The sequence below is a fragment of the Puma concolor genome, chromosome E3, assembly GCF_028749965.1.
Source record: "Puma concolor isolate L17-30 chromosome E3, mPumCon1.1.hap2, whole genome shotgun sequence".
Lineage (NCBI taxonomy): Eukaryota > Metazoa > Chordata > Mammalia > Carnivora > Felidae > Puma > Puma concolor.
In genome coordinates this window covers 16,256,621-16,283,455 of record NC_141682.1, presented here as the reverse complement: position 1 = coordinate 16,283,455, position 26,835 = coordinate 16,256,621, and the positions used below count along the sequence as shown (strand labels likewise).

General features: G+C 40.0%; 1 protein-coding gene across 6 annotated transcripts in view; it reads left to right on the top strand.

Annotated features, from left to right (window-relative positions):
- The first annotated feature begins 5,846 nt into the window (after positions 1 to 5,846).
- Positions 5,847 to 26,835, top strand: part of CRCP (CGRP receptor component) — a 46,838-nt gene continuing 25,849 nt past the window's right edge. The window contains exons 1-4 of one of the 6 annotated variants that reach the window (XR_015245448.1): positions 5,847 to 5,995; positions 13,847 to 13,883; positions 18,781 to 18,879; positions 23,922 to 24,016. Coding sequence is in view for 5 of the 6 variants with exons in the window: in XM_086692062.1 (XP_086548188.1) it covers positions 5,988 to 5,995; positions 13,847 to 13,883; positions 18,781 to 18,879; positions 23,922 to 24,016 (239 nt within the window). In the remaining variant the exon portion in view is untranslated. Of the gene's footprint in view, positions 5,996 to 13,846; positions 13,884 to 18,780; positions 18,880 to 22,181; positions 22,235 to 23,921; positions 24,017 to 26,835 lie in introns of those variants that run through there. The other 5 variants (XM_086692065.1, XM_086692062.1, XM_086692063.1 and 2 more) reach the window with 5 other exon arrangements.

The following is a 26,835-nucleotide window of genomic DNA, read 5'->3' as shown; positions in this document are numbered from 1 at the left end:
GTGAATAAGCAAGACAGTCTGCATAGAATAAAGGAATTGTATGGGAGTTTATTCGTTTTTCATTGCTGCTATAACAAATGCCCACACAACTCCCACAGATTTATTATCTCATATTTCTATAGGTTAGAAGCCTCACGTGGCTCTTACTGGGTTAAAATTAAGGTGTTGGCAGGGCTTCAGTCCTTTCTGGAGGCTTAGTGGAGAATCTGTTTCCTTGCCTTTTCTGGTTTCTAGAGGCAACCTATATTCCTTGGCTCATGGCCCCTTCCTGCAGCTTCAAAACCAGGAAAGTTGCATCTCTCGGACTCTTCTTCCATCGTTACACCTTCCTCTAACTCTGTCAACTGGGAAAGATTCTCCTCTTTAAAGGGACCCATGTGCTTAGGTTGGGCCCATCCAAATGATTCTGGATAGTCTTCCCATCGTAAGATCTATAACCTTGATCACATCTGTAAAGTTCGTTTGGGCTTATGTGGTAACATATCTTCAGGTTCTAGAGGATTAGGGTTGGGGCATCTTTGGGGGACCATTATTCTGCCTAGCATATGGAGAAACTCCAGGAAAATGCCCTTGAATGGGGCTGGCCCACCCTCCACATCGTGCACTGCCATGTAACTCATTTTCTTACTCACTAGAAGCCTTTAACTCTACTCATGTCAACTGTTCCAAGGTAAGGTGGGTAGTGAAAGGCTTCATGACTTTTCCAAGAAGGTGAACAGTATATCCACAATAAGGGGAAGTAGATGACATCCATACATCATCATATACTTAAAGCTTTCTTCATTCAAAATCTTATTTCCTTGCTTTGGATTTTTGGGAGATAATAGATAACATTTTTTTTTCACGTTTGCCATTTGCCAGATGCTATTCTAAACACAACAACTCTGTAAGGTAGGCACTGGATTTAACTCAGTCTGGGTGGCCACAGAGCCCACATCTATAACTACCACACATGACTGCCTTATTCCTGTGGGTCCCCAGGAATACAACCCATGATTAGAAGTCACCACAGGTCTACAATTCCTGCTCCGGAGATGCTAAAAATGATCACAACCTCACTGGGCTTTGTCAGTGTTTCCTTCAAGGCCTTGACCATAGGCAAACCTTCTGTGTTCATCCTCATTGCCAGCTTGAGGGTCCAGGACTGTTCAGACAATGGACAACAGCCATTTCAGCAGAGGACTGAATACTGCATGGGATTTGCCTCAGAAGAATGAAAGTTTCGCCTGGCCTCTCTCCCCTACACTTTCCACTTTGGTGCATCTAAAGTATCTAGCGCAGAACAGGGAGGCATCCCAGTTGTTGCAGGTCCTAAAACTGAGAGGTAAAGTTGGGGTAGTGCCAGTGCACATGGGTGTTGGGAGTTGGCCCAGAGAAGAGGGAGCACCCTGGCTTTGACACGTTGTAACTCATTTCTGAGCTTCACTTTCCTCTGTGTGAAATGGGCTGATCATTGTACTTAACTCTGAGAATTCCTGAGGGAAGTAAATGAGAGCATACTAACGCACACATCCTCATGGAATCTTGAGGGGATTAATTAGCACACCCCTGTGAAGAGCTGAGATCAACTCGGTGGCACCTGTTATGCACCAAGTAAGTCTTACTATTCTGGACTCTCCCTGGGTGACTTAACCTCAAAGACTTCAACCTCAACTACTTACACCTTCAAAAGTTTTTGCCAGTTTCCTTCTGAGCTCTAGACCTAACAGCTCTGTGTTCAACAGGACATTTCCCCATGGAAGACACACAGGGCTTGCTCATGCTTTGGGCCTTTGTATATAGTAGTACATGGTCCTTCCTAAAAAGCCAGCTGTTAAGAAAAAAAAAGCCATTTTCTAGGTTTTTATACTTTGGGTAGCGAAGAATGAGACTCCTTATGCAGTCTCAAGTTAGGAGAGCTACAGGGAGGCCTTGAGTGGGGACAGGCTAGGGAGGAGTTTCAGTCATTGACTAGCCCAGCTTTGTTGGCTGGATTATTTCATTGCACAAGGTCCTTTTGGGCAGCCTTCCCTTGGGAGAAAGGGCCTCACTCCTGATTACTTGGCTGCCCTTAGAGAATAGGCAGAGTGACTCCATATGGTCCTCAAAGTCTTAGGGTGGCTTCCCTTGGAGAACCTGGAGCTTAGCTATTTTATCATGGGGCCCTCAGAGGTACTGACCCCTCTTCTGTGGGAGCCTATCCCTGAAGCCTTGGCTTTGGGTGCTCCTCCCCACAACCAGCTCAAACACTCCTGGCTTTGAGACGCCTCTCCACCTCATTAGTCATTCTCTCCTCTGCTTCATTGCGTCTGAACACTGTGTATTATAGTTGTTGATGTCCAGAGCTGGTTCCCCAACTAGGCTGTCAGCTAGCCAGGGCGGGAGGTGTGGATTATTCATATTTGTATCATCACCACTAAATGGGCCATCGCTACATATTTGCTAAGTGAATACACAACAAGCATCGTTAGTGCTGCTTTGTGGGGCCCACTGGCCTTAAAGAAGTTACAGGGGACCCTCTATACAAATCAGACCAGCTGGGTCTAGGGTGGCATTTACTTACCTGCTGATTTTTTAAAGTAAATTAGTTGTTTTTAAAATAACATTTTAAAAAAATTTTAATTTTTAATTTTTTTATTTTTATTTTATTTTTTTTTAATTTTTTTTTCAACGTTTATTTATTTTTGGGACAGAGAGAGACAGAGCATGAACGGGGGAGGGGCAGAGAGAGAGGGAGACACAGAATCGGAAACAGGCTCCAGGCTCTGAGCCATCAGCCCGGAGCCTGACGCGGGGCTCGAACTCATGGACCGCGAGATCGTGACCTGGCTGAAGTCGGAGGCTCAACCGACTGAGCCACCCAGGCGCCCCAAAAAATTTTAATTTTTTAATATATTTTTGAGACAGAGAGAGACAGAGCATGAGCAGGGGAGGGGCAGAGAGAGAGGAGACACAGAATCTGAAGCAAGCTCCAGGCTCTGAGCTGTCAGCACAGAGCCCAACGAGGGGCTTACCTCACGGACTGTGAGATCATGACCTGAGCTGAAGTCGGATGCTTAACCGACTGAGCCACCCAGGTGCCCTAAAATAACATTTTTTATAATTTGAAAATAACATGTGCATTGAAAAACATTTTTGAAGTTCTGAGTGTGTAAAGTTAAATGCTAAAAATGCCTCTTATTTCTCTTCCAAACTAACCCCCACAGGCAAATACCAGCTGTGGTATTGACAGCTTCATTGAATACAAAATTCAGATACCATACAATTTGCTTATTTAAAATTGTATAGGGGCGCCTGGGTGGCGCAGTCGGTTAAGTGTCCGACTTCAGCCAGGTCACGATCTCGCGGTCCGTGAGTTCGAGCCCCGCGTCGGACTCTGGGCTGATGGCTCAGAGCCTGGAGCCTGTTTCCGATTGTGTCTCCCTGTCTCTCTGCCCCTCCCCCGTTCATGCTCTGTCTCTCTCTGTCCCAAAAATAAATAAACGTAGAAAAAAAAATTAAAAAAAAAATAAAATTGTATATGCAGTGTTTTTTGATATATTCACAGGGATGGACAACCATAACAACATAGTTTTGGGAAATTTTTATTTCCCCCAGAAGAAATTCAGTGTCCATGTGCTTGCTTTGGTAACACATATACTAAAATTGGAAAGTTCAGTGTCCATTAGCTGTCACTCCCCATCCCTAAGCAACCACTAATCTACTCCCTGTCTGTATAGATTTGCCATCCTGGACATTTCATATAAATGGAATCATATAGAATGTGGTCTTTTGTGTCTGGCTTCTTCACTTGGCATGTTTTTGAGGGCCATCCATGTGGTAGCAGGTATCAGTACTCAATTCCTTTTTTGCCATAACACATTTTATTAACCAATCATCAGTCACTATTAACGATTTAATACACCTCCTACAGTTGTTCAGATGGCCTGAATTTGAATCCCTAGTGGACAAGTTCCTAGATGACTGATCTTGGGTAAATCATAATGTCTTCAAGCCTGCCTCAGTTTCCTCAATATTAAAATTTGAATAACAAAAGAATTACCCCAGAGTGTCATAGTTGTATCGTCACAGTAATTAATATTTGCTGAGCACTTACGATGTGTCAGGTACTTTATAAAGATTACCAAACAGACCTATGATTTACATAAGAGGGAACTGGGGTTAGGAGAGGTTAAGTAATCTCCCAAGGTCCAACAGCCTCTAAGAAAGTGATGGAGGCAAACAGAATCACAGGCCATCTGACTGCAAAGCTTGCACCATTAACTGTTAATGTAATGGAATAACAAAGTGCTTAGTAAGTGCCTTGCAAAGAGAATGAATTTAGCAAATGATAACTGATACAACTATAAAAAAAGCAGAAAAAATTAGCAATTGACATCTCATTAAAAATTTTTTTTTTAATGTTTGAAAGACAGAGACAGAGCATGAACAGGGGATGGACAGAGAGAGAGGGAGACACAGAATCTGAAACAGACTCCAGGCTCTGAGCTGTCAGCACAGCTGATGCAGGGCTGGAAATCACAAACAGCAAGATCGTGACCTGAGCCAAAGTCAGACACTTAACCGACTGAGAGCCACCCAGGCGCCCCATACATATCTTTTTTTTTTTTTTATGCTTATTTATTTTTGAGACAGAGAGAGAACAAGCAGGGGAGGAGCAGAGAGAGAATCCCAAGCAGGCTCTGCACTGTTAGCACAGAGCTGAATGCTGAACGTGGGGCTTGATCCCACAGACCATTTGATCACGACCTGAGCTGAAATCAAGAGTTGGACACTTAACTGACAGCCACCCAGCCACCCTGCAATTGACATATCATTTAAAGACACTTGCTATTGTTAATATTTTGGCTATTTCCTTCCAGTCTTTAAGAACTATTTCAGACATATCCAAAGTTTAGAAGATAATGAACCTTCCATGTCTGTTTTTTTTAAGACATAAAATATAGTACATTAGGTGGCTCTACCTCACGTGCCCTTAGGTATTTTTTCCCTGTGCATTTTTCTTTAGATTATTAGAGTAACACCAAATCATTTTCTTTTAATTAAAAACCCTATCTTAAGCATTTCCTCTAGCGTAACAAATATGCTACATGATTTCTCATGGTCATATATATAATACTGGGTGGCTGAAACATGATTTATCAATTCCTCATTGATGGATATTCAGGCTATCTCCCTGAAAAAAATATCACTACAAAACCACCTTTCTTCAAGCATCTGATAATTCCCTTTAGATAAATTCCTAGAAAGGCTGGAAGGTCAGAGTCTTACCCTTACAGCTTTTAAAAAAATGTTTATTTTTTTATTTTTGAGAGAGTGCGAGTGAGCGCTAGTAGGGGAGGGGCAGAGGGAGAGGGGGTCAGAGGATCCAAGCAGGCTCTGCGCTGGCAGCAGAGAGCCTAAAGAGGGCTCGAACTCAGGAACTGTGAGACCATCACCAGAGCCAAAATCCACGCTTAGGGACTGAGCCACCCAGGCAACCTTACAGTTTTGTGTGTGTGTGTGTGTGTGTGTGTGTGTGTGTGTGTGTGTGTGTGTGTGTGTGTGTGTGTATGTGTGTGTGCGCGCGCGCGCGCCAAATAGCTCTCAAGAAGAGTGATAACGAGAAGGGAGGCTGAGGGTTTTTCACTTTTTAAGACGTTTTATTCAATTACAACATACATAAAAGTGGACAACTCACTGAATTTTCAGAAACAGAACACACGGCGCCACACCCAACATCAGGATCATGAAACAGAACATTTCCAGCAGCACAAAGCCGCCTTGCGCTTCCACCAGGCGTCCCTCAACAGTTTCAAGCCCCGCAACGTGAAGTGCACAGAAGTCTGGCTGCATTGAGGTCTCCGGCCCGGTCCGCCAGGTTCCCGGCATGCAGCGCGGCGATCCCGACGTGCCCAGCGGCGCGCGGAGCCGGCTACCCGGTACGCTGTGAGGAGGGCGGAAGCGGTGGCGGCGTAGCGTGAGGCTGCGTGTGTGCTGGCGGGCGGAGGCGACAACTCGGGGTCGACATGGAAGTGTAAGTCATCCAGGGCGCGTTCCCGGGCTCGCGCAAGTGTCCACAGCTGGGGACGGCTGGGTCGAGGGGAGCCGAGGGCGCGGGCTTGGAGCGCACCTTGTACGAGCGTGGGGGGGGGTGGGTGGTTGGGGAAGGCTTGGGGCGGGAGGCGGGGAGGAAAGGGACCCTCGCTCTGCCTCTCGGAACCTTCGACCCTACTCCCACCCTGTGCTTGGGACGCGGGGCCCAGCGTGGCTTGGCCTGACGGTCTATCAGTGTGCCTGCTTCCTCCATCGTTCATATCCTAGCGTGACCTGGTTCCCAGTGGGGAGCTCAGCCCGGTGTTCCGGCGGGGACTTAGACGGTGTAAAGCCTTGAGTCCGCCCTGGGGGTACCTGCAGGAGAGATGGAGAAGTGCTGGATTAGAGTTTGGGGCTTACCTTGGGGAGCCCTAACTGGGAAGAAGGCCTCTCCGAGTTTGCCCAGCAGTTCGCCTTGCAAGGGAAGGGGAGGGTTTTCTGGGAAGAAGGAAGTACTGGAGCTAGGACTGGGACCTCAGAAACTTCTTCGTGTGTATGATGTTTGCTTGTTGTGCTGCGTGCAGATGAATTTTTTGCTGCTGCTCCGCATGTGGGTTTTTCCATGGTTCACATTAACTTGTAGGCATACCCATATCGTGTTCTCTTTGGCATTGATTATTTAATACTCACATTTTCCTTTGTGTTGTTTTGCTTCATGTTTAATGGTCATGTATACTACTATTTTTCAGATTTTTAAAAAACACAATTATATATATGTAACAAATGAAAGCTTCGTGAAATAATACTTTTACTGTATTCAGTACACTGTTATATTGTTTCTTATTAAAAAAGAATGATGGGGCACCTGAGTGGCTCAGTCGGTTGGGTGTCTGACTTCAGCTCAGGTCATGATCTCACCGTCTGTGAGTTCGAGCCCCGCGTCGGGCTCTGTGCTGACAGCTCAGAGCCTGGATCCTGCGTCAGATTCTGTGTCTCCCTCTCTCTCTACGCCTCCCCTGCTCATGCTGTGTCTCTCTCTCTCTCTCTGTCTCTCTCTCAAAAATACATAACAACATTTAAAAAAATGAAAAAAGAAGGCTGACCCACTAAATTGATTTTGCAGTTCATTAATGGGGCTTCATCTACATCTTGAAAAACATTCAGATATATTACTGTAGCCCAAGCTATTTCCAATTTCCCCCTCTTTACTAGAGTATTCACTGTCATTAAACAGTCCCGCTTTAATTTATCCATCTTTAAAAATTCCTTGTCCCCATATTCCTGCCTACTTATTGCTCCATTTCTGCTTCCCCTCAGAACAAAACTGCTTAGAAGTGTTTTTACACCCTCATTCTCAGTCTGTTGGGCTTTTATCCACACCAATCTATAGAAATGGTTTTGTGATGATTATCTGAGCCCTCCATCTTGTCAAATTCAAAGGTTGATTTTCTGTCTCAATCTTCTTGATCTCTTAGCAGCAGTTGATACAGAAACTGTCAATTGTACTTGAAAAACAAAACAAAACGAAAAACTCTAGAAACTTGGGCCTTGCAACATGCTGTCTGCATTTTCTGCTACATCAAGGACTGCTTCTCAGTCTCCTTTCCTGGTTTATCCTTCCTCCCTTGCTTGGCTTAAATGTTGCGGTATCTTACGGCTCAGTCCCAGGACCTCTTTCTCTTCACACCCTCCCCTTGGTCATTTTACCCATTTATATGCTGATGACTCCCAAAAGTGTATTTCTAACCCTTTCTCTCATCATCCATCCAATTGCTTAGTCCAGAAATCAAGCCCTCCTTCCTCACCCCTAAATCTAGTCCATCAGTGAGACCTGTCATCTCCACCTTCAGTATATTTTGTATACAGTTACTTTTCACCATCTCCATAGCTAAATGTAGTCTGTCGTCTCTGGTCTAGATTAGTAGCCTTTGGCTTCCACTCTTGTCCCCCCCCTTCTGTTTTCCAGTCAGCAGACAGAGTAATCTTAAAATATTAATTGGATCAACACATCCCCTATTAAAACTGTTCACTTTCTGTTGTACTAAGAGGAAATCCACATTCCTTACTAGGACCTATATGACCCTGTATAACCTCACCTATTCACCAACCCTCTCTTGTGCTACTGTCCCCACCCCTAAACACACACACTTTCCACTGGCAGGTAGTTTCTGTAATCTTCCAAGCCCTTTACTACCTCAGGACCTTTGCTTTACTGTTCCCTCTGCCTGGTATACTTTTCTCTTTGTCCTGCTCCCTCTTTATCTTTTTGATAGTTCAAGTTGAATGTTGCTTTTCCTCTTTAGCCAATCTAAAATAGGTCCTTTTGTCTCTTACAAGCACCATAGTTTACTTTTCTTTTGGATAATTACAAGTGGTAACAATAGATGAATGTTTACCTGTTTAGTACCTTGTCTCCCTCCTGAGAACGGTCCATGAAGGCAGGGACGCATGCATTAGGCATTCAGCAGATAGTTGTTGAATTAAATAATATAACAGTACTTCACTAATTTGATAATTTAATTAAAAATTCATATAATTGAGTTAGCTAGTTTCCTAATTGCTGAGCATTTTCTGATTTAGATTTTCTGATTTTCCTAAGTGAAATGGTTTGAATCAAGAGTTTTTTCTCCTAAAGCAACCTATCCATTTCTCCCAAGGACTCATTGACTTACTAACACTAGTCAAGAATTTTGCAGTGAGTGATTTATGGGAAAGTGAGGTTTCCAGAGAGTGGAAGGACCCCTGAAATGGAAAGGTCTGGAGGCCTAACTTTAGTTCCTGCCTGGCCACCAATATGAGGTATGATGTCTGGCAGGTGTGGTCCTTAGCATCTTTAGCAGAAGCCTGAGTCTCTATGAGCACAAACACTGTACCTCTTTCAGGCATTCCTAGGACCTGGAGGGAGGAGGCATGAAAGGAAAACTTCTCTGAGTTTTTACTACTTTTTTTCCATCAGTTGCTGAGTAAATACTTACTGAGTGAATAATACATGTAGACATACACTATAAGTTTTTTTTTAAGGTGATGAATATTTATGCTTTATTTGATTGAGTGCTAGAATTTAAAAAATAAAAACTTGTTCACCCTCATTTGGATACATTTTCCTCGGGTAAAAGGTTACAAAATATTCATAGGAAAATTAACTATTGGTATATATAAGGTATTTGCTATTTGCGTAACTTTGTCTAATGCCTTGGGATTGTTTATATACCTGGAAAGCTTTGTGTTCACTCTTTTATTCTTGAATTTAATATACATAGGGAAAATGGACTATCTTCTCTATAATCCTTTTGAGATCATGTCAGAATTCCTTCATTTTACAGCTGGAAATACTGAGATTTAGAGAAGTTAGCCGAACAGGTCCTGTAACAGGACTGGAAAGAGGATATTTTTTTGCTAGCTCCCGAGAGAATGCTACAGATTAAACAGTTCATTGACTTTGAAGGCTGCCCAGTTTTCTTGTACTTTAATTTTTCAGAACGTGACTTGAATCAAAGGTTGAACATAGGAGAATTTGAGCAGTTCTGTTCATCATTGCATGCGTAAATTAACTGTGTGGCAGTTAAAAGGTGCTGTTTGTATGTGTATGTGTGTTTCTAAAGAAAGGTCTGCCAATAGATCATTTTGTTCTGTTTATTCAGAATTCGATTTTCCAAAGTAGTTGTTTGCCTCCCTTAAATGACTCAGCAAGTTAAGCAAAATTACACATTACATTTCAAATAGCAAGTCAACTTCAGTCAACTAATTCATTACTTAAGGAGATTAAGTAACTCCTACATGTAAATATAGATTCAAACAATCTTTAAAATTCACTTGGAATATTTGCTTTAAACATCTGGAAATAAAATCAGTACTAGTTTAAGTCCTTTAGGAGAATATGAAGTTTTGTGTAGGTGGGGAGTTTCTAGAAGTCTGAATGCTTGTGAATGTATTACATAATACTGAAGTGTAAGTTATATAGAGAGCAGACAATTCCTGCTCAGTAGAAACAATGGCTTGTAAATATATAATTGACAGATTATAGTCACCCTAAAAAACATTGGAGGAAAATGCATTTTATGTCCTTAATTATAAGTTATACTACTGTCTTTTTTAACATTATAGAATTCTTTAGTTTTACATTTCCATTTTTGTCAACTTTTTAGTTTGAAAAATTCCAAACCCATAGAACAGTTGCAAAAAGAACACCATAAATACCTTTATACCCTCTATCTAGAGTCACCGTTAACATTTTGATATATTTGCCTAATCTCTCTCTCTCTCTCTCTCTCTCTCTCTCGCTCTCGCTCTCTCTCCACACACACACACACACACACACACACACACACACACACTACTGAATCATTTCAAAGTTGGAGATATCGTGTCATTTTATCCAGTCATAAAAATGTATTCTATTTAACTGCAATACCATTGTCACACCCAGGGAATTTAGCACTGATGTACCAGTATCATTAAACTACAGCCTATATTAAAATTTCTCCAGTTGTCCCAACAATGTCATTTTAGCTGGATTTTTTTTAACCACCGATTCAAGATCCTTTCAAGAATCATACATTTTTAATTGTCATACAACTTGTAGTTGTCATAGTTCTTTAATCTCCTTTAAGAAGTTTCCTAACTTGTTTTTGTGACACTGACATTGTTACAAATGATGTTGATATTTGAAGAGTCTGAACCATTTGTTTTAAAGTATGTTCCTTAACTTGGATTTGTCTGGTTATATCCTCATGACTGGATTCAAATTAAAAATTCTTTGACAGGGTTGCTGTAAGGGATGTGTCTTTCTCAGTGCATCACATCATCATTGGTGCTATTAAATTAGATCATTTGATTTAGTTGATGTCTGTCCAGTCTTGCCATACCCTGGTCCCAGCAACCTGCCACTTAGTGGTGGTTATAGTAGGATAAAAGCTGTTTTTAAAAAATTTATCAATATATACATTTCATTCAGGAATTGAAATGAACATAGTCCATTTTATAAAAGGTAGATAGTATTATGCCCATTGACATTTTAATTGAATAAAGGAAAGCCCAGCACATATTGGCATTTACTCTATTAGTATTTACTGGGTAAAAAAATTATTTATCTTCCTAATATAAGAATAAATTAATAAGTCAGCTTCTGCCAGCCAGAATCTCTAAGATGTGGTACTTGTTTAAACATCCATTGTTCTGGCCCCCAAACACAGGTTCATTAAAACACATGTACAAGAGAGTGTCTCTCCTTTGTATATTGGTTTTAGTAAAGACAAATGATGTTCTTTGGCTTCTTGTGTTAACAATATCGGCTCAGGCAGTGGGGCAATAACTTGGAATAGCCAAGGACAAATTTCCCAAGGCATGGGATATTCTCCATGACAGAGGAGAGGCCATGATTTGGAAGTGAAGTTGTAACAGTGACACCTGACCCCTTAGCCTTGAGGAAAAATAACATTTGTATTATTTTCCAGTCTGTTCCAGCAAGGGATCTCTTAGTTACAGTGTATTTTAGGACAAACAGGGAGTTTTAACTCAATTTCAAGCAAAGATAGGAAAAAGCCTAGTGGGCTGACTTCTTGATTGAGTAGGCAAAGATGACATGTGGTTTCACTTGTCATTTTCAGTTTTTTTTTTTTAACGTTTATTTATTTTTGAGACAGAGAGAGACAGAGCATGAACGGGGGAGGGTCAGAGAGAGGGAGACACAGAATCTGAAACAGGCTCCAGGCTCTGAGCTGTCAGCACAGAGCCCGACGCGGGGCTCGAACTCACAGACCGCGAGATCATGACCTGAGCTGAAGTCGACCGCTTAACCGACTGAGCCACCCAGGTGCCCCTGTCATTTTCAGTTTTAAGTAAAGCATATCATATACACTGATTCTGCATATCCTTCCTATGTTATATTACTTTTCAGTATGATGTTCTTTGTGACCTGAGTGCAATTGTGGTTATTTGGGCAAAGCAACACTTTTGTGAAATCTCAGCTATTTGTTGAATGGCCAGTAGCATTTGGTAAGGTTCACATGTTGACTTGATTAGAGCTGACGCCACTGTGCTGCTGACCGAAGTCCCAGGTCAGACCCTTTGGTAGCCACCTGCTCGTTTTCCGTTATTGATTGACTAGGGAAATCACCCACCTCTTTGGCCCACGTTTTTGAAATTTTATGTGAGCATTTTCATTACACAGCTCTGCTCCTGGTTTAATAACAAACTGTAGTCTTTGTTATACATTATGTCAAGTCCAGACGTCCTCCTGAATTTTTAGGATTCTGCATTACCGATTTCTATTTGTCCAGTCTCATTTTTCTTTTTTTTCTTTTAATTTTTTTTTAATGTTTTTTTATTTTTGAGACAGAGAGAGACAGAGCATGAACAGGGGAGGGTCAGAGAGAGGGAGACACAGAATCTGAAACAGGCTCCAGGCTCTGAGCTGTCAGCACAGAGCCCGACGCGGGGCTTGAACTCACAGACCGCGAGATCATGACCTGAGCCGAAGTCGGCCGCTTAACCGACTGAGCCACCCAGGAGCCCCTCAGTTTCATCATTTGTAAAGAAGAAGTCCTAATAATTCCTACATCACAGGGTTTTTAATGAGAATTCAGTGAAGTAGTATCTTTAAAAACTAATAACCTTCCACTAAGGAGGATCTTAATACCAGGAATGAGGCTACACTTCAAAAATTTGTTGTCTCATTTCATCCTCCTAATAGCTCTGTGAGGTGGAAGAAGTTATGGTTGTAACACAGGCAGTGGTAATAGATGGCATTTTGAGTACTTACTGTGTTCTAGTACTTTACATATTTCAGTTTAATCCTGTAAATAATCTTATGTGGTTAGTACTATAATTGTCATTTTATGGGTGAGGAAATTTAAGCACAAAGAGGTTAAGTAACTTGCCTAAATTCACAGAGCTCTAATGTTTGGTGGAGCTGGGTTTAGAATCCAGGCTGTACTTCTAGGTACTAGTTTAGCTCCATTTTTTATTTTAAATGGGGAAGCTTAGGAGAGTTAAACTCCCTAAAACTCCCATACCTTATAAGTGTCAAAGCTAGAATGTGAACCCAGATTTTTCAGGTTTCATAACTGTGTTCTTAATTATTACACTATACTGCCTCTGGACTATTAAAAACAGTAAATACTTCTGATGTGGTATTGTAGAATGGCTTGATTTTAATTGAATACAAGTCACATTGCTGTGCTCACTCATACATGAAAGATGACATTTTGCCTTGATCACAGGGGTACCACGCTTTTGACCACTACTTGACACATGAACTCTACTTGTTGAATTGATACAGAAGATGAACACCTTTGTGGATATCTAGCAGGATTCCTGACATTGCTGGGATTCCCAGCAGCGATGTTAGTGTTAATGATTCCATTTCTGGGGATTCAGCAGGAGGACTTGCCTGCCCAAGATGTTGATAACTGGTGGGAGTTAGATGGTACTGGGGAAGGGACGTGGCTGTGGGATGAGACAGCACTGTTTCTCTAGTTAATTCTAGCACCCTCACTGTTTATTGACACCCCTTTCCAACCCTCTGGTTTTGCCCCATGTTCTTCCTGCAATTAACTTCTCTCCCAGATGACTGACTTAACTTCTGCCTACGTAGACTAAGGGTAAGCATTGTGTTTTGGTTACCTACTTAGTAATGGATATGTGATATACTGTGGCTGTAAAGAGGGAAGTTTGCTCTGAAATTGTTCATTGCCAGCTAAACCAGTAGGACTTAGGACATTCTCAATTTTAGGTTTATAGTCCCTAAATTCCTGAAGTGGACTACTGAATCTTGACACAGGTATTTTAGAGATATTTAATTTCCACAAAGGAATGTGTGCCCAGACTGACAACAATTTACTTTATTTTCCAGGAAGGATGCCAATTCTGCTCTGCTCAGTAATTATGAGGTAAATAGCTTTGAAATAAACTGTTGTAGTTTCCTCTTTGGTAGTTTGTCCTCTGCTTCTGAAGATTATTGAATTAGTTTTAATTAAAAATGACTGAATTCATTTGGATTTTCCACTTTAAAATAGGACAGATGGCACCATCTGGTGGACCTTGGAATTATTATAAGCTTGGTAAATTATACATAGTAATTCAGGGAAGCTGGGAAGACTTTATAGTAGGCAACCTTCCCCAAATCCCAAAGATTTTAGATTTTCATTTTATATGCCTTTATGGGATGGAAGCATCTATTCGGAACTGTTTTCTGTCTGTGAAAGTTTTCCATTGAAATACTTAATGCCTTTTCCTAATTACCACTTTTTGCCTATAAAATGCTTTTATGTTATTATTTTGATCCCCATAATAGTCTCATAAGTATTAACACCATACTGAAGATGGTGCTTAGTTGATGCACCATTATGAATAATTTAGTAGGAACTAAAAGATTTGAAATCTGGGGACTTGAGGGTTGGGTTGCTGAAGAAAGGGAGGAAAAAAGGAAAAAAGTTGGTGAGAGGGAAGATAACATTATTTATTTTTGCCTACCTTCTATTTTGCCTGTGTCTTGTTTGGTACATCTGATAGGTTAACTCTGGGTGTAGAAAGAACGATTCATACATTCACGGTCAAGTTTTCATTTTCTAGAATATCAATTCATGAAAACTTTAGGAGATTGGAGTTTCCATTGTGTGATATAGAAGATAGAAGATAGTGGAATTAACACAGTTGGCCATACTCCTTCCTTAAGTTGTTGCTACTAATAATAGGAAGGAGATGGTTGTGAGTCAAGCCATCGGCTTTTAGGAACTTCCTTGTCCAGTTTGGATTCTGCTGGGTATTTGGGTGTTTTATCCATTGGGGAAACATTGCATTAATTGGAGCTCATGACACTATTGCTGAAAAAATAATGACAGGTTGCATTGTATGTAGTATGCTCTATGAGCCTGTACTTCCCTCAGTTCTCTGGCGTAATCTCTAAAACAGGAAAGCTATATCTCCCCCGCCCATGCTCCTCAGCGCTAACACACGTTTTTCCCTTGTCGGGAGAGTTTACTTCCAACGTTCTATAGCATTATTATTATTATTTTTTTTTTTTGGTAAAATTTGTATTTAACTCTTGCCTCATAATTTTTCTTTTTCAGGTATAAATTTAGTAGCTTTTCATTTTATTGAAGCAGAATCCTGTTTTTTTTAAAAACTTAGTGCAAAAAAAATTTTTTTAGGTTTATTTATTTATTTTGAGAAAGAGGGGGAAGAGGAAGGGCAGAAGGAGAAAGAGAGAATCCCAAGCAGTCTCTGCACTGTTAGCATGGAGTCTGTTGCGGGGCTCAGTTTCACAAACCAAGATCATGACCTGAGCCGGTATCAAGAGTTGGATGCTCAACCAACTGAGCCACCCAGGCGCCCCTATTTGAGGAACTTTTTGAGGAACCTCCGTACTGTTTTCTATAGTGACTGAACGAAATTACATTCCTACCAACAGTGCACACGGGTTTCCTTTTCTTCACATTCTTGCCAACACTTACTCTTTCTTGTCTCTTTGGTGTTAGCCATTTTAACAGGTGTTAAGTGATAGTTCATTTGATTTTTTTGATTTGCATTTCCCTGATGACTAGTGATTTTGCATCTTTTTTATGTGTCTGTTGGCCATCCATATATCTTCTTTTGAAAATTGTCTATTCTGGTCCCCTGCCCATTTTTTAATCAGATTGGTTTTTGGGTATAAGTTCTTTATATATTTTGGATATTAACTTTTTATCAGATAAGTGATTTGCAGATATTCTCATCTAGTAAGTTGTCTGTTCATTTTGCTGATGGTTTCCTTTGCTGTGTCTTTTAGTTTGATATAGTCCTACTTTTTTATTTTTGCTTTTGTTGCCTTTGCTTTTGGTGTTAAAAAAAAAAAAATCATCACCAAGACTGATTTCAAGGAGCTTACCTCCTTTGTTTTTTGTAGGAGCTTTATGGCTTCAGGTCTTACATTCAATTCTTCAATCCATTTTGAGTTAATTTTTCTGTGTGGTTATGTGGTAGTGGTCCACTTTCATTCTCTTCCTTTTGACCAGTTTTTCCAGTACCTTTTTTTTTTTTTTTTATTTTTTATTTATTTTTTTTATTAAATTTTTTTTTTTCAACGTTTATTTATTTTTGGGACAGAGAGAGACAGAGCATGAACGGGGGAGGGGCAGAGAGAGAGGGAGACATAGAATCGGAAACAGGCTCCAGGCTCTGAGCCATCAGCCCAGAGCCCGACGCGGGGCTCGAACTCACGGAGCGCGAGATCGTGACCTGGCTGAAGTCGGAGGCTTAACCGACTGCGCCACCCAGGCGCCCCTTTTTTTATTTTTTAAATATGAATGGATACCATTTAATCCTTAAGGCAATATCTTTTTTTTTTTTAAGTTTACTTTTATTTATTTTGAGAGATAGAGAACAAGTGGGAGAGGGGCAGAGAGAGAGGGAGACAGAATCCCAAGCAGACTCCATGATGTCAGCGCAGAGCCCAATGTGGGGCTCGAACTCCAAGAGTCTGACTCTTTTTTTTTTTTTTTTTTTTTAATTTTTTTTTTTTCAACGTTTATTTATTTTTGGGACAGAGATAGACAGAGCATGAACGGGGGAGGGTCAGAGAGAGAGGGAGACACAGAATCGGAAACAGGCTCCAGGCTCTGAGCCATCAGCCCAGAGCCTGACGCGGGGCTCGAACTCACGGACCGCGAGATCGTGACCTGGCTGAAGTCGGGCGCTTAACCGACTGCACCACCCAGGCGCCCCATCCAAGAGTCTGACTCTTAACCCATTGAACCACCCAGGCTCCCCATCCCAGCACCATTTATTGAAGAGGCTGTCTTTTCCCCATTGTATATTCTTGGCTTCTTTGTCAAAAATTAACCACAGGGATGCCTGGGTGGCTCAGTCAGTTGAGTGTCTTGCTCTTGTTTTCAGCTCAGGTCATGATCTTGTGATTGGTGAGTTCAAGCCCCTTGTCAGGCTCTGAGCTGACAATGAAGAGCCTGCTTGGAATTCTCACTCTCTCCCTCTCTCTCTGCTTCTCCCCTTTGCGCTCTCTCTGAAAATAAATAAACTTAAAAAAAATTAAGTAACCACATATGTGTGAGTTTACTTCTGGACACACTGTTCTATTCCATTGATTTATATGTCTGTTTTTATGCCAGTAACAATACTGTTTTGATTTCCGTGGCTTTGTAATATAATTTGAAATCAGGAAGCATGATGCCTCCAGCTTAGCTCTTCTTTCTCAAGATCGCTTTGACTATTCAGGGTCTTCTGTGGTTCCATGAAAGTTTAGGATTGTTCTATTTCTGTGAAAAATGCCATTGGAATTTTGATAGAGATTGCACTGAATCTGTAGATTGCTACAGATTGCTTCTTTCTGGTAGTTCATTATTATCATGTATACATGCAATAGATTTCTGTATATTGATTTTGTATGCTGTAACTTTTACTGAATTTATTTTTAGTTCAGTTTTTTGGTAGAGTCTTTAGGGTTTTCTATATATAGTATCCTGTCATCTGCAAATAGTGACAGCTTTACCACTTTCTTTCCAATTTGGCTGCCTTTTATTTATTTTCTTGCCTAATTGCTCTAGCAAGGACTTCCAATACTGTGTTGAATAAAAGGAGCAAGAGTGGGGCACCTGGGTGGCTCAGTCAGTTGAGCATCCGACTTTGGTTCAGGTAATGATCTTGCAGTGTGTGAGTTCAAGCCCCACATCAGGCTCTATGCTGACAGTTTGGAGCTTAGAGCCTGCTTTGGATTCTGTGTCTCCCTCTCCCTGCCCTTCACCCTCTTATGATCTCCCTCCCTCTCTCTCTCTCTCTCTCTCTGTCTCTCTCAAAAATAAACATTTAAAAAAATAAAAGGGGCAAGAGTGGCATCTTTGACTTCTTCCTGATCTTATAGGAAAAGCTTTCAGCTTTTCACTGTTCAGTATGATGTTAACTTAGGGCTTGTCACATATGGCCTTTACACATTGGCTATGTTCCCTCTCTACCCACTTTTTTGAGAGTTTTTATCATAAATCGATGTTAAAATAATTTTTTTTAATGTTTCATTTTTATTTTTGAGAGTGTGAGTGGGGGAGAGGCAGAGTGAGAGGGGAATAGAGGATCCACAAGTGGGCTCTGTGCTAATAGCGGTGGGCCCAATGTGGGGCTTGAACTCAAAAACCAAAGATCATGACATGAGTTGAAGTCAGATGCTCAACCAACTGAGCAACCCAGGTGCCCTGGATGTTGAATTTTAGAAAATTCGTTGTCTACATCTATTGAGATATCATATTTTAGGAAAGTTTACTTTCAAATATTAATATATTTTTGAGATCAGAGGAAATTAGTGATATGGTGTATATTAATAAGGAAACATTTGAAATATTTCAGTAAACTAATGAATTTGGATTACTTGACTTAGATAAAAGCATTTTTAAAATGTCAGATGCTTCTCAGACTCATATTTGCTCTAATGAAGAGTTAAGGGGAGGGTTTGAAAGAAAAGACGTACTATTCTGTTTATCCTTCAGAATCATTGACCTTGAGGGGTGCCTGGGTGGCTCAGTCCGTTAAGCTTCCGACTCTTGTTGGTTTTGGCTTGGATTGTGATCTCATGTTTCGTGAGTTTGAGCCCTGAATTGGGCTCTGCTCTGACAGTGTGGAGCCTTCTTGGGATCCTCTGTATGCCCCTCCCCTGCTTGCTTGCTCCCTCTCTCTCAAAATAAATAAATAAATAAATAAATAAATAAATAAATAAATAAATAAATAAAATAAACTTAAAAAAATCATTGCTCATGAAATAGATACATTTCTCACATTTACTCATAAAAATCTTTTATCACTTCCCAGGTGTTCCAGTTACTGACTGATCTGAAAGAGCAACGGAAAGAAAGTGGAAAGAACAAACACAATTCTGGGCAACAGAACTTGAATACTATCACCTATGAAGTAAGCCTAGGCTTGTCGAGGGGCTACCGAAACTAGCATTGAGGGGTTGGTTTATTCCAGGGATGACTGGCCACCAAATCATGACTGACTCTTACTGATTTGAGTAGTTTTACTCTAACCCAGTTTTTATTCTGTTCATGCAAGTGGAGGAAATTTGGCCAATGGTGAGGTTAGCCAATGACAGAGTTAGAGGGAATAGTGAAAAAAAAAGACTGTCCTCAATTCTAACACCATTTGCGAGTCAGGGATCCCTCAGACCACCCTTGGGTTCAGTAATTTACTGGAAGTACTCAGAACTCACTGAAAGCTATTACATTCACAGTTATGGTTCATTACATGAAAAGGATACAGATTAAAATTGACCAAAGGAAGAAGCATATGAGGCAGATTCTAGGAGAAATGCCAACACAGAGCTTCTATCCTCCTCTTATGTGGGTGGAGTCAGAAAATGTTTGTCCTCTAATGTGGGTGGAGTCAGAAAATGTTTCTCTTGAAATCAATGTGTGATAATACATACAAAATATTGTCAACCAGGGAAGCTCAGCTAAACTTCAGCTTCCCAAATTTTTCTTTGAGTTCTGTTATATAGGCATGATTGAATGATTGGTTGCCCGTTGTAGTTCATCTTAGCCTCCAGGTGCACTGATTCTGCATGACCCAAAGCCTCCACCCTAAGTCACATTGTTAAGACTATTCATTATGACATAAGACCTCCAGAGAATTCCTTCCTTCCTTCCTTCCTTCCTTCCTTCCTTCCTTCCTTCCTTCCTTCCTTCCTTTTTTCTTTCTTTCTCTCTTTCTCTTTCTTTCTTTCTTTCTTTCTTTCTTTCTTTCTTTCTTTCTTTCTTTCTTTCTTTCTACATTTATTTATTAATGAGAGAGAGAGAGAGAGAGCATGAGCAGGGGAGGGGCAGAGAGAGGAGGAGACACAGAATCTGAAGCAGGCTCCAGGCTCCGAGCGTCAGCCCAGAGCCCGACGTGGGGCTCAAACCCACAGACTGTGAGATCATGACCTGAGCTGAAGTCGGATGCTCAACCAACTGAGCCACCCAGGTGCCCCAAAGCTCAATTCTTTATTGCACAAAAAGTGATGTTTTGTATTGTAAAAAACTTAGGAAGTACCAAAAAGGATAAAGAAGAAAGCTAAAGTAATTTATAATCTAACATCTAGTTGACATTTTGCTATGTTTTCTTCCAACCTTATGCTTTATCCTTAAAAAAGAAAGTTTAAGCTATTATATTTGTTATATATGATGTTTGATTTTTTAAATAATTTTTTAAAAAGTTTACTTTTATTTATTTTGAGAGAGAGCAGGTTGGGGAGGGTCAGAGAGAGAGGGAGACAGAATCCCAAGCAGGCTCTGCCTGATAGTGGTCTCGAACTCATGAACAGTGAGATCATGACCTGAGCCAAAATCAAGAGTCAACGCTTAACCGGCCGAGCCACCCAGGTGCCCCTGTGATGTTTGATTTTTATATCTGTCATTTTAATTTATGTTTTGGCTATTTCCTTTCAAATCTGATTTTGTCTTTATAAAGGGTTTAGTTTTTATTTTTTTTAACTTTTATTTTTTTAACATTTTATTATTCTTTTTAAAGTTTATTTATTTATTTTGAGAGAGAGAGCAGGGGAGGGGGCAGAGAGAGAATTCCTAGCAGGCTCCACACTATCAGCACGGAGCCTGATATGGGACTTGAACTCATGAACCGTGAGATCATGACCTGAGCTGAAATTGAGAGTTAAGGATGCTTAACCACTCACACCAGTCAGAGTGGCCAAAATGAGCAAATCAGGAGACTATAGATGCTGGCGAGGATGTGGAGATACGGGAACCCTCTTGCACTGTTGGTGGGAATGCAGATTGGTGCAGCCATTCTGGAAAACAGTGTGGAGGTTCTTCAGAAAATTAAAAATAGACCTACCCTATGACCCAGCAATAGCACTGCTAGGAATTTACCCAAGGGATACAGGAGTGCTGATGCATAGGGGCACTTGTACCCCAATGTTTATAGCAGCACTCTCAACAATAACCAAATTATGGAAAGATCCTAAATGTCCATCAACTGATGAATGGATAAAGAAATTGTGGTTTATATACACAATGGAGTACTACGTGGCAATGAGAAAGAATGAAATATGGCCTTTTGTAGCAACATGGATGGAACTGGAGAGTGTGATGCTAAGTGAAATAAGCCATACAGAGAAAGACAGATACCATATGGTTTCACTCTTATGTGGATCCTGAGAAACTTAACAGAAACCCATGGGGGAGGGGAAGGAAAAAAAAAAAAAAGAGGTTAGAGTGGGAGAGAGCCAAAGCATAAGAGACTCTTAAAAACTGAGAATAAACTGAGGGTTGATGGGGGGTGGGAGGGAGGGGAGGGTGGGTGATAGGATTGAGGAGGGCACCTTTTGGGATGAGCACTGGGTGTTGTATGGAAACCAGTTTGACAATAAACTTCATATATTGAAAAAAAAAAAGGATGCTTAACCAAGTGAGCTGCCTAAGCACCTCTAGTTTTTATTTTTATTTACTTTGTTATTTTAGGGGGAGAGGGGCAGAGAGAGAGAGAGAGAGAAAGAAAGAAAGAGAATCCCAAGCAGGCTCCATGCTCAGGGGCTTGATCTCATGATCCTGGGATCATGACCTGAGCTAAGATCGAGTTGGACGCTTAACCAACTGAGCCAACCAGGCACCCCAGGATTTAGTTTTAATTATCTTTATCTTTTCAAAGACAAAATTAAACCTGGGTTAAGTTACCATAATGCCTTTTAAGGAATTTAAGGGGGGGTTTAGTACGTTTGTCCCCATTCCTCCCTGTCTGGTTTTGTTCATCTAATCATGTGTTTGAAATCCCATCATTCATTTTTTCACTCATGTTCTTTTACATTGTATCGTTCATCCATCTGTTTAAAAAAAAAATGAAATGTTTGTAATTAGTTTTACAGCCAAATTTCAAGCTGTCAGGTGCTCTTCTGCGCGCTTAAATCAGTCTAAGCTCACTGCCACTCTATTACATACTCATTAAGCTCTTGCTTTTAATATGTGGTACCTTAAGGAAGGTTATTGTGGTGTTAAGGGTTTTGAGACTGTTTATACTTGAGAATGTATTTCTCGTGTTTTTAATGTGAATGACCCCTCATCTGACTATGGAGTTATTGGGCTCAGCCTTCAGTCGTCAAGGCTCTGTAGGTATTACTTGGTCTCTTATTGTTTGTCGTTATGGAGGAGTCTGAGACCAACCAGATTTTTGAACTTGAGAGAAACTCTTAACTTATGAGGTTACTGTTTACTTTTCAGGCTTGAAATTCCTTTGAAGTTATGTCTAGGTGGGATTCTCTCTTTTAAAAAAAGTAAGAGCCTTTTATTTTGAGATAATTTTACAGAAAAGTTATAAAATGGTGCTGAGAGTTCCCATATGTTCTTCCCCCAGGTTTCCTTGATGTTAACATTTTATGTAACCATGGTACAATGATCAAAACTAAGAAAATGACACAAACATTTTATTCAGATTTTCTCAGTTTTTCCATTAATGCCCTTTTTCTGTTCAAGGATCTGATTCAGGATGCCATTTTGTATTTAACATGTTAAATGTTAGCATGTCTCCTTATATCCTACCGTCTGTAACGGATCCTTAGTCTTTCCTCAGTCTTTCCTCATCTTCCATGCATGACCTTGACACTTTGAAGAGTACCAATGCAAGTCTTTTATAGAATGTCCTTCAGCTTTGGTTTGTTTGATGTTTTCTCATGATCAAACTGAAGTTACAGCTTTTAGGGAAGAATGCCACAGAAGCGATGTGCCCTGCTCAGCGCGTGATACAGGGTACATGATATCAGTGTCTTGTCACTGGTACTGTTAACTGAGATCACTTGATTATAGTGGCATCTGCCTGGTTTCCCCACTGTAAAGTTACTGTTTTTCTGTTTATACTTCGTATTCATTAGAAAGGAGTCACCAAGTCCAGTCCATTGAAAGGCACCTCTTGAAGGGAAGGGTATCAAAGAGTTTGAGGACATATATATTAAAACTATCACAGTATTAATAAATATTTGGGGAAGATGCTGTGAGGCTATGCAAATATCATATTTCTCCTTAAGCTTTTGCCCATTGATTTTAGTATTCATTGGTAGGTCTTTCCTGCAGTAATTATTACTGTGGTTCAATTGCCTAATGGTGATTATTTCCCTCATTCCTACCATATTTAACACATAGAAATCTTCTGTAACAAACAATTGTTCCTTCTCATCCATTTATTTATTTACTTATATCTGTATGGATTTGTGACTATTCTTTGGGTTTCATGTCTTTAAAAAAATTGTCTGAAGGGGCTCCTGGGTGGCTCAGTCGGTTGAGTGGCAACTTCTGCTCAGGTCATGATCTCACGTTTCATGAGTTCGAGCCCCACATTGGGCTTGCTGCTTTCAGTGTGAAGCCTGCTTTGGACCCTCTGTCTTCCTCTCTCTCTCTGCTCCTGTCCCACTTGCACTCTCCCTTAAAAATAAACATTAAAAAGAAAAAAGAAAAAAATTGAAATATAACACAATTGTCAGATTGAGGTTTTTCTTCTTTTTTTTTTAAGATCAGGAAAGCTTTCTTCCTGAATGTCATTCATTATTCCTGTTCTAGCTACTGATTTTCTTTTTGAGGAATTCCCATTATATGAAGATTAACTCTCCTGAAGGCATTTTTTTATAGAAGATTGTCTTTTATTTTTATTTAATATTTTTTTATTTTTGAGAGAGAGTGAGAGACAGAGTGAGCAGGGGAGGGACAGAGAGAGAGGGTGACACAGAACCTGAAGCAGGCTCCAGACTTTGAGTTGTCAACACAGAGACTGACGTGGGGCTTGAACTCATAAACTATGAGATCGTGACCTGAGCTGAAGTTGGACACTTAACCGACTGAGCCACCCAAGGCACCCCTATAGAAGATTTTTTAAACAAAATTTTACAATACTAAATTATAACCATTGTCTTCCCTTTTTCTCATTCAGATTTTTTTGTCTTATGCATTTTCTTTTTAAAATTTTTTTTGTAGACATTAAAATATATATCAAAAACACCATGCAGGCACCAGAGTCCTGAGATTGTCAGAGAGTTTCTCACAGCAATGAAAAGCCACAAGTTGACCAAGTAAGTAAAAATTATTTTAACTAGGAAAAGTGTGACACATAATGAAAATGATAGCTTACAAAAACCATCCTTAGCATTGGTGTATTTCTATTTAGTTGGGTTTTGAATCATAATTAACACACAGTGCTCTTTTACAGTAGGATCATGGTATCATAGACCAGACAGCTAAGACTTAGACACAAGTGTCTTTCTAGAGCCAGAAACAGAATGTAATGTAAAAAATCTTTCTTTGTTTTTTGTTGTTTTTTGAATCCCAGTTCTATGAGCTGCCCCATAACCCCTTTCCAGCACTCAGGCCAAATTGGTTAGAAATGAAGTTCACAAATTACAGTGCTCTTTATAAAGTTGATCAGTTAAGTCATTTGTCATTTGTGTTTACTTGGGGCAAAAATGGGTTGATAATATTGTCTTCCAGGGGTTTGATTACTTTTCCTGGTTACTTTCTTTCTTTCTTTTTTTAAATAGGAATTATAAACATCATTAAAAATTGGATTAAGATTAGTTTATATGAGAAGAATACTAGCCCTAGTCTTTTAGAATTAATACCAGAGCCGATAAATCCCAAAAGCCGTTGTCATTCATTCAGGATAATTAATAATTTTCTTTTGAGGGAAACATTGGTGTTATTTCAGACACACGGGGGCTACACTGTCAATAAACTAAGTGACTTCTCTTGCCTCTCCAGGTGAACTCTGAAGGCAGTCATCTTTCAAATGTGTGTTTGTGTGTATATACTTTGTTTTTTCACTTGTGGTAAAATTTATCATCCTAACCACTTTTAAGTGTGTAGTTCATTAGTGTTAAATATATTCACATGTTGTGCAGCCAGTATCCAGGAGTTTTTAATCTTACAAAACTGGAACTCTGTACCAATTAAATAACTCCCATTTCTTCCTCACCCCAGCCCCTGACAATCACTGTTCCATTTTCTGTTTGTATTCTTTTTCAAGATTATTTGGATTGTTTAGGGTCCCTTGGGATTTCCATATGGCTTTTTCTATTTCTGTAAAAAATGTTATTGGGATTTTGATAGGGATTATGTTGAATCTGTAGGTTGTTTTTGGATAGTATTGACATCTTAACAGTGTAAAGTTTTGCAGTCCACAAACATGGAATTTCTTTGTTTATGTCTTCTTTAAATCTTTCAGCAATATTTTATAGTCTTCAGTATACAAATCTTTTACCTCCTTGGTTAAGTTTATCCCTAATTATTTAATTTTTTTCAGTGCTGTTGTAAATGGAATTGTTTCTTAATTTCTTTTTCAGATTGTTCATTATCAGTGTATAGAAACACAACTGGTTTTCATGTGTTGATTTTTGTATCCTGTAACTTTGCTGAAATTGTTTATCAGTTCTAACAGTTTTTTGTTGCATCTTTAGGCTTTTCCACCTATATCATAGTGTTGTTGTCTGTGAACAGAGATAATTTTACTTCTTTTTCAGTTTGCATGCTTTTGTGTCTTTTTCTTGTTTAATTCCTCTGGCTAGGACTTCCAGTAGTATGTTGAATAGAAGTGGTGAAATCAGGGACGCCTGGGTGGCTCAGTTGGTTAAGCGTCTGACTCTCTTTCGGTTCAAGTCATGATCTCATGGTTCGTGAGATTAAGCCCTATGTCAGGCTCTGCACTGATTGCCTGAAGCCTGCTTGGGATATTCTCCCTCTCCCTCTCCCTCCCTCCCTCCCTCCCACCCTCTGTCTTTCTCTCTCTCTCTCTTTCAAAATAAATAAACTTCAAAAAAAAAAGTGTGAAAGCAGTCATCCTTGTCATCTTTCTAATCTTAAGAGAAAAAGCTTTCAAACCCTTGCACCATTGAATAGATGTTACCTGTGGGTTTTTTGTATGTGGTCTTTGTTATGTTGACGTAGTTTCCTTCTATTCCAAGTTTGCTGAATATTTTTATCATGCAAGGGTATTGAATTGTGCCACATGCTTTTTCTGCAACAACTCAGCTGATTAGGTGGTTTTTTTTCCTTCAGTTTTTAGTGTGATACATTACACTGATGGATTTTCACGTGTTGAGCAGTTCTTGCATTCCATGAATTAATCCCACTTGGTCATTGTGTGTAATTCCGTAATATGCTGGTTGGGTTAATATACTGTTGAGGATTTTGCACTAACTTAAGAGATACTGGTCTATAGTGTTCTTGTGGTGTCTTTATCTGGCTTTAGTATCAGGGCAGTCTTGGCCTTATAAAATAGAAAGTGTTCCGCCTGCTTTAATATTTTAGAGGAGTTAGAAGATTTGGTGGGGTTTTTTTTGTTGTTTATTTTTTTAATATTTGACACACTGTATTCTTTATTTATTTTAAGTAGGTTCCACGCCCAATGAGGGGCTTGAACTCACGACCCTGAGATCAAGGGTTGCATGCTGTACCAACTGAGCCAGCCAGGTGCCCCTGAGAAGATTTGGTGGTAATTCTTGGTTAAATGTTTGCTAGAATTCACCTGTGAAACCATCTTGTCCTGGACCTTTCTTTATTTGAGGTTTTAGATTATTCATTAAATCTCCCTACTACTTATAGGTCTGTTGAGATTTTTTATTTCTTCATCGAGTCTTGGTAAGTTGTGTCTAGGACCATATGTATGTATTTTTGAGGGAAGATTATTTACTTGTTACCCAAAGTCATTCTTGTTCTTTGATGTATTATAAGCTTTAAGCTTAGAAGCTTGTAATGTTTGGGGGGGTTGGGGATCAGAGAAGATCTTCCTTATTAAAAGCCAGTATGAATTATAACGTATGAACCAGGGAAGTTTCACATCTCTACCTTACATTCCATTTATTGAGTCCATTTAATGTTCGTGCATTTAACACTCTCA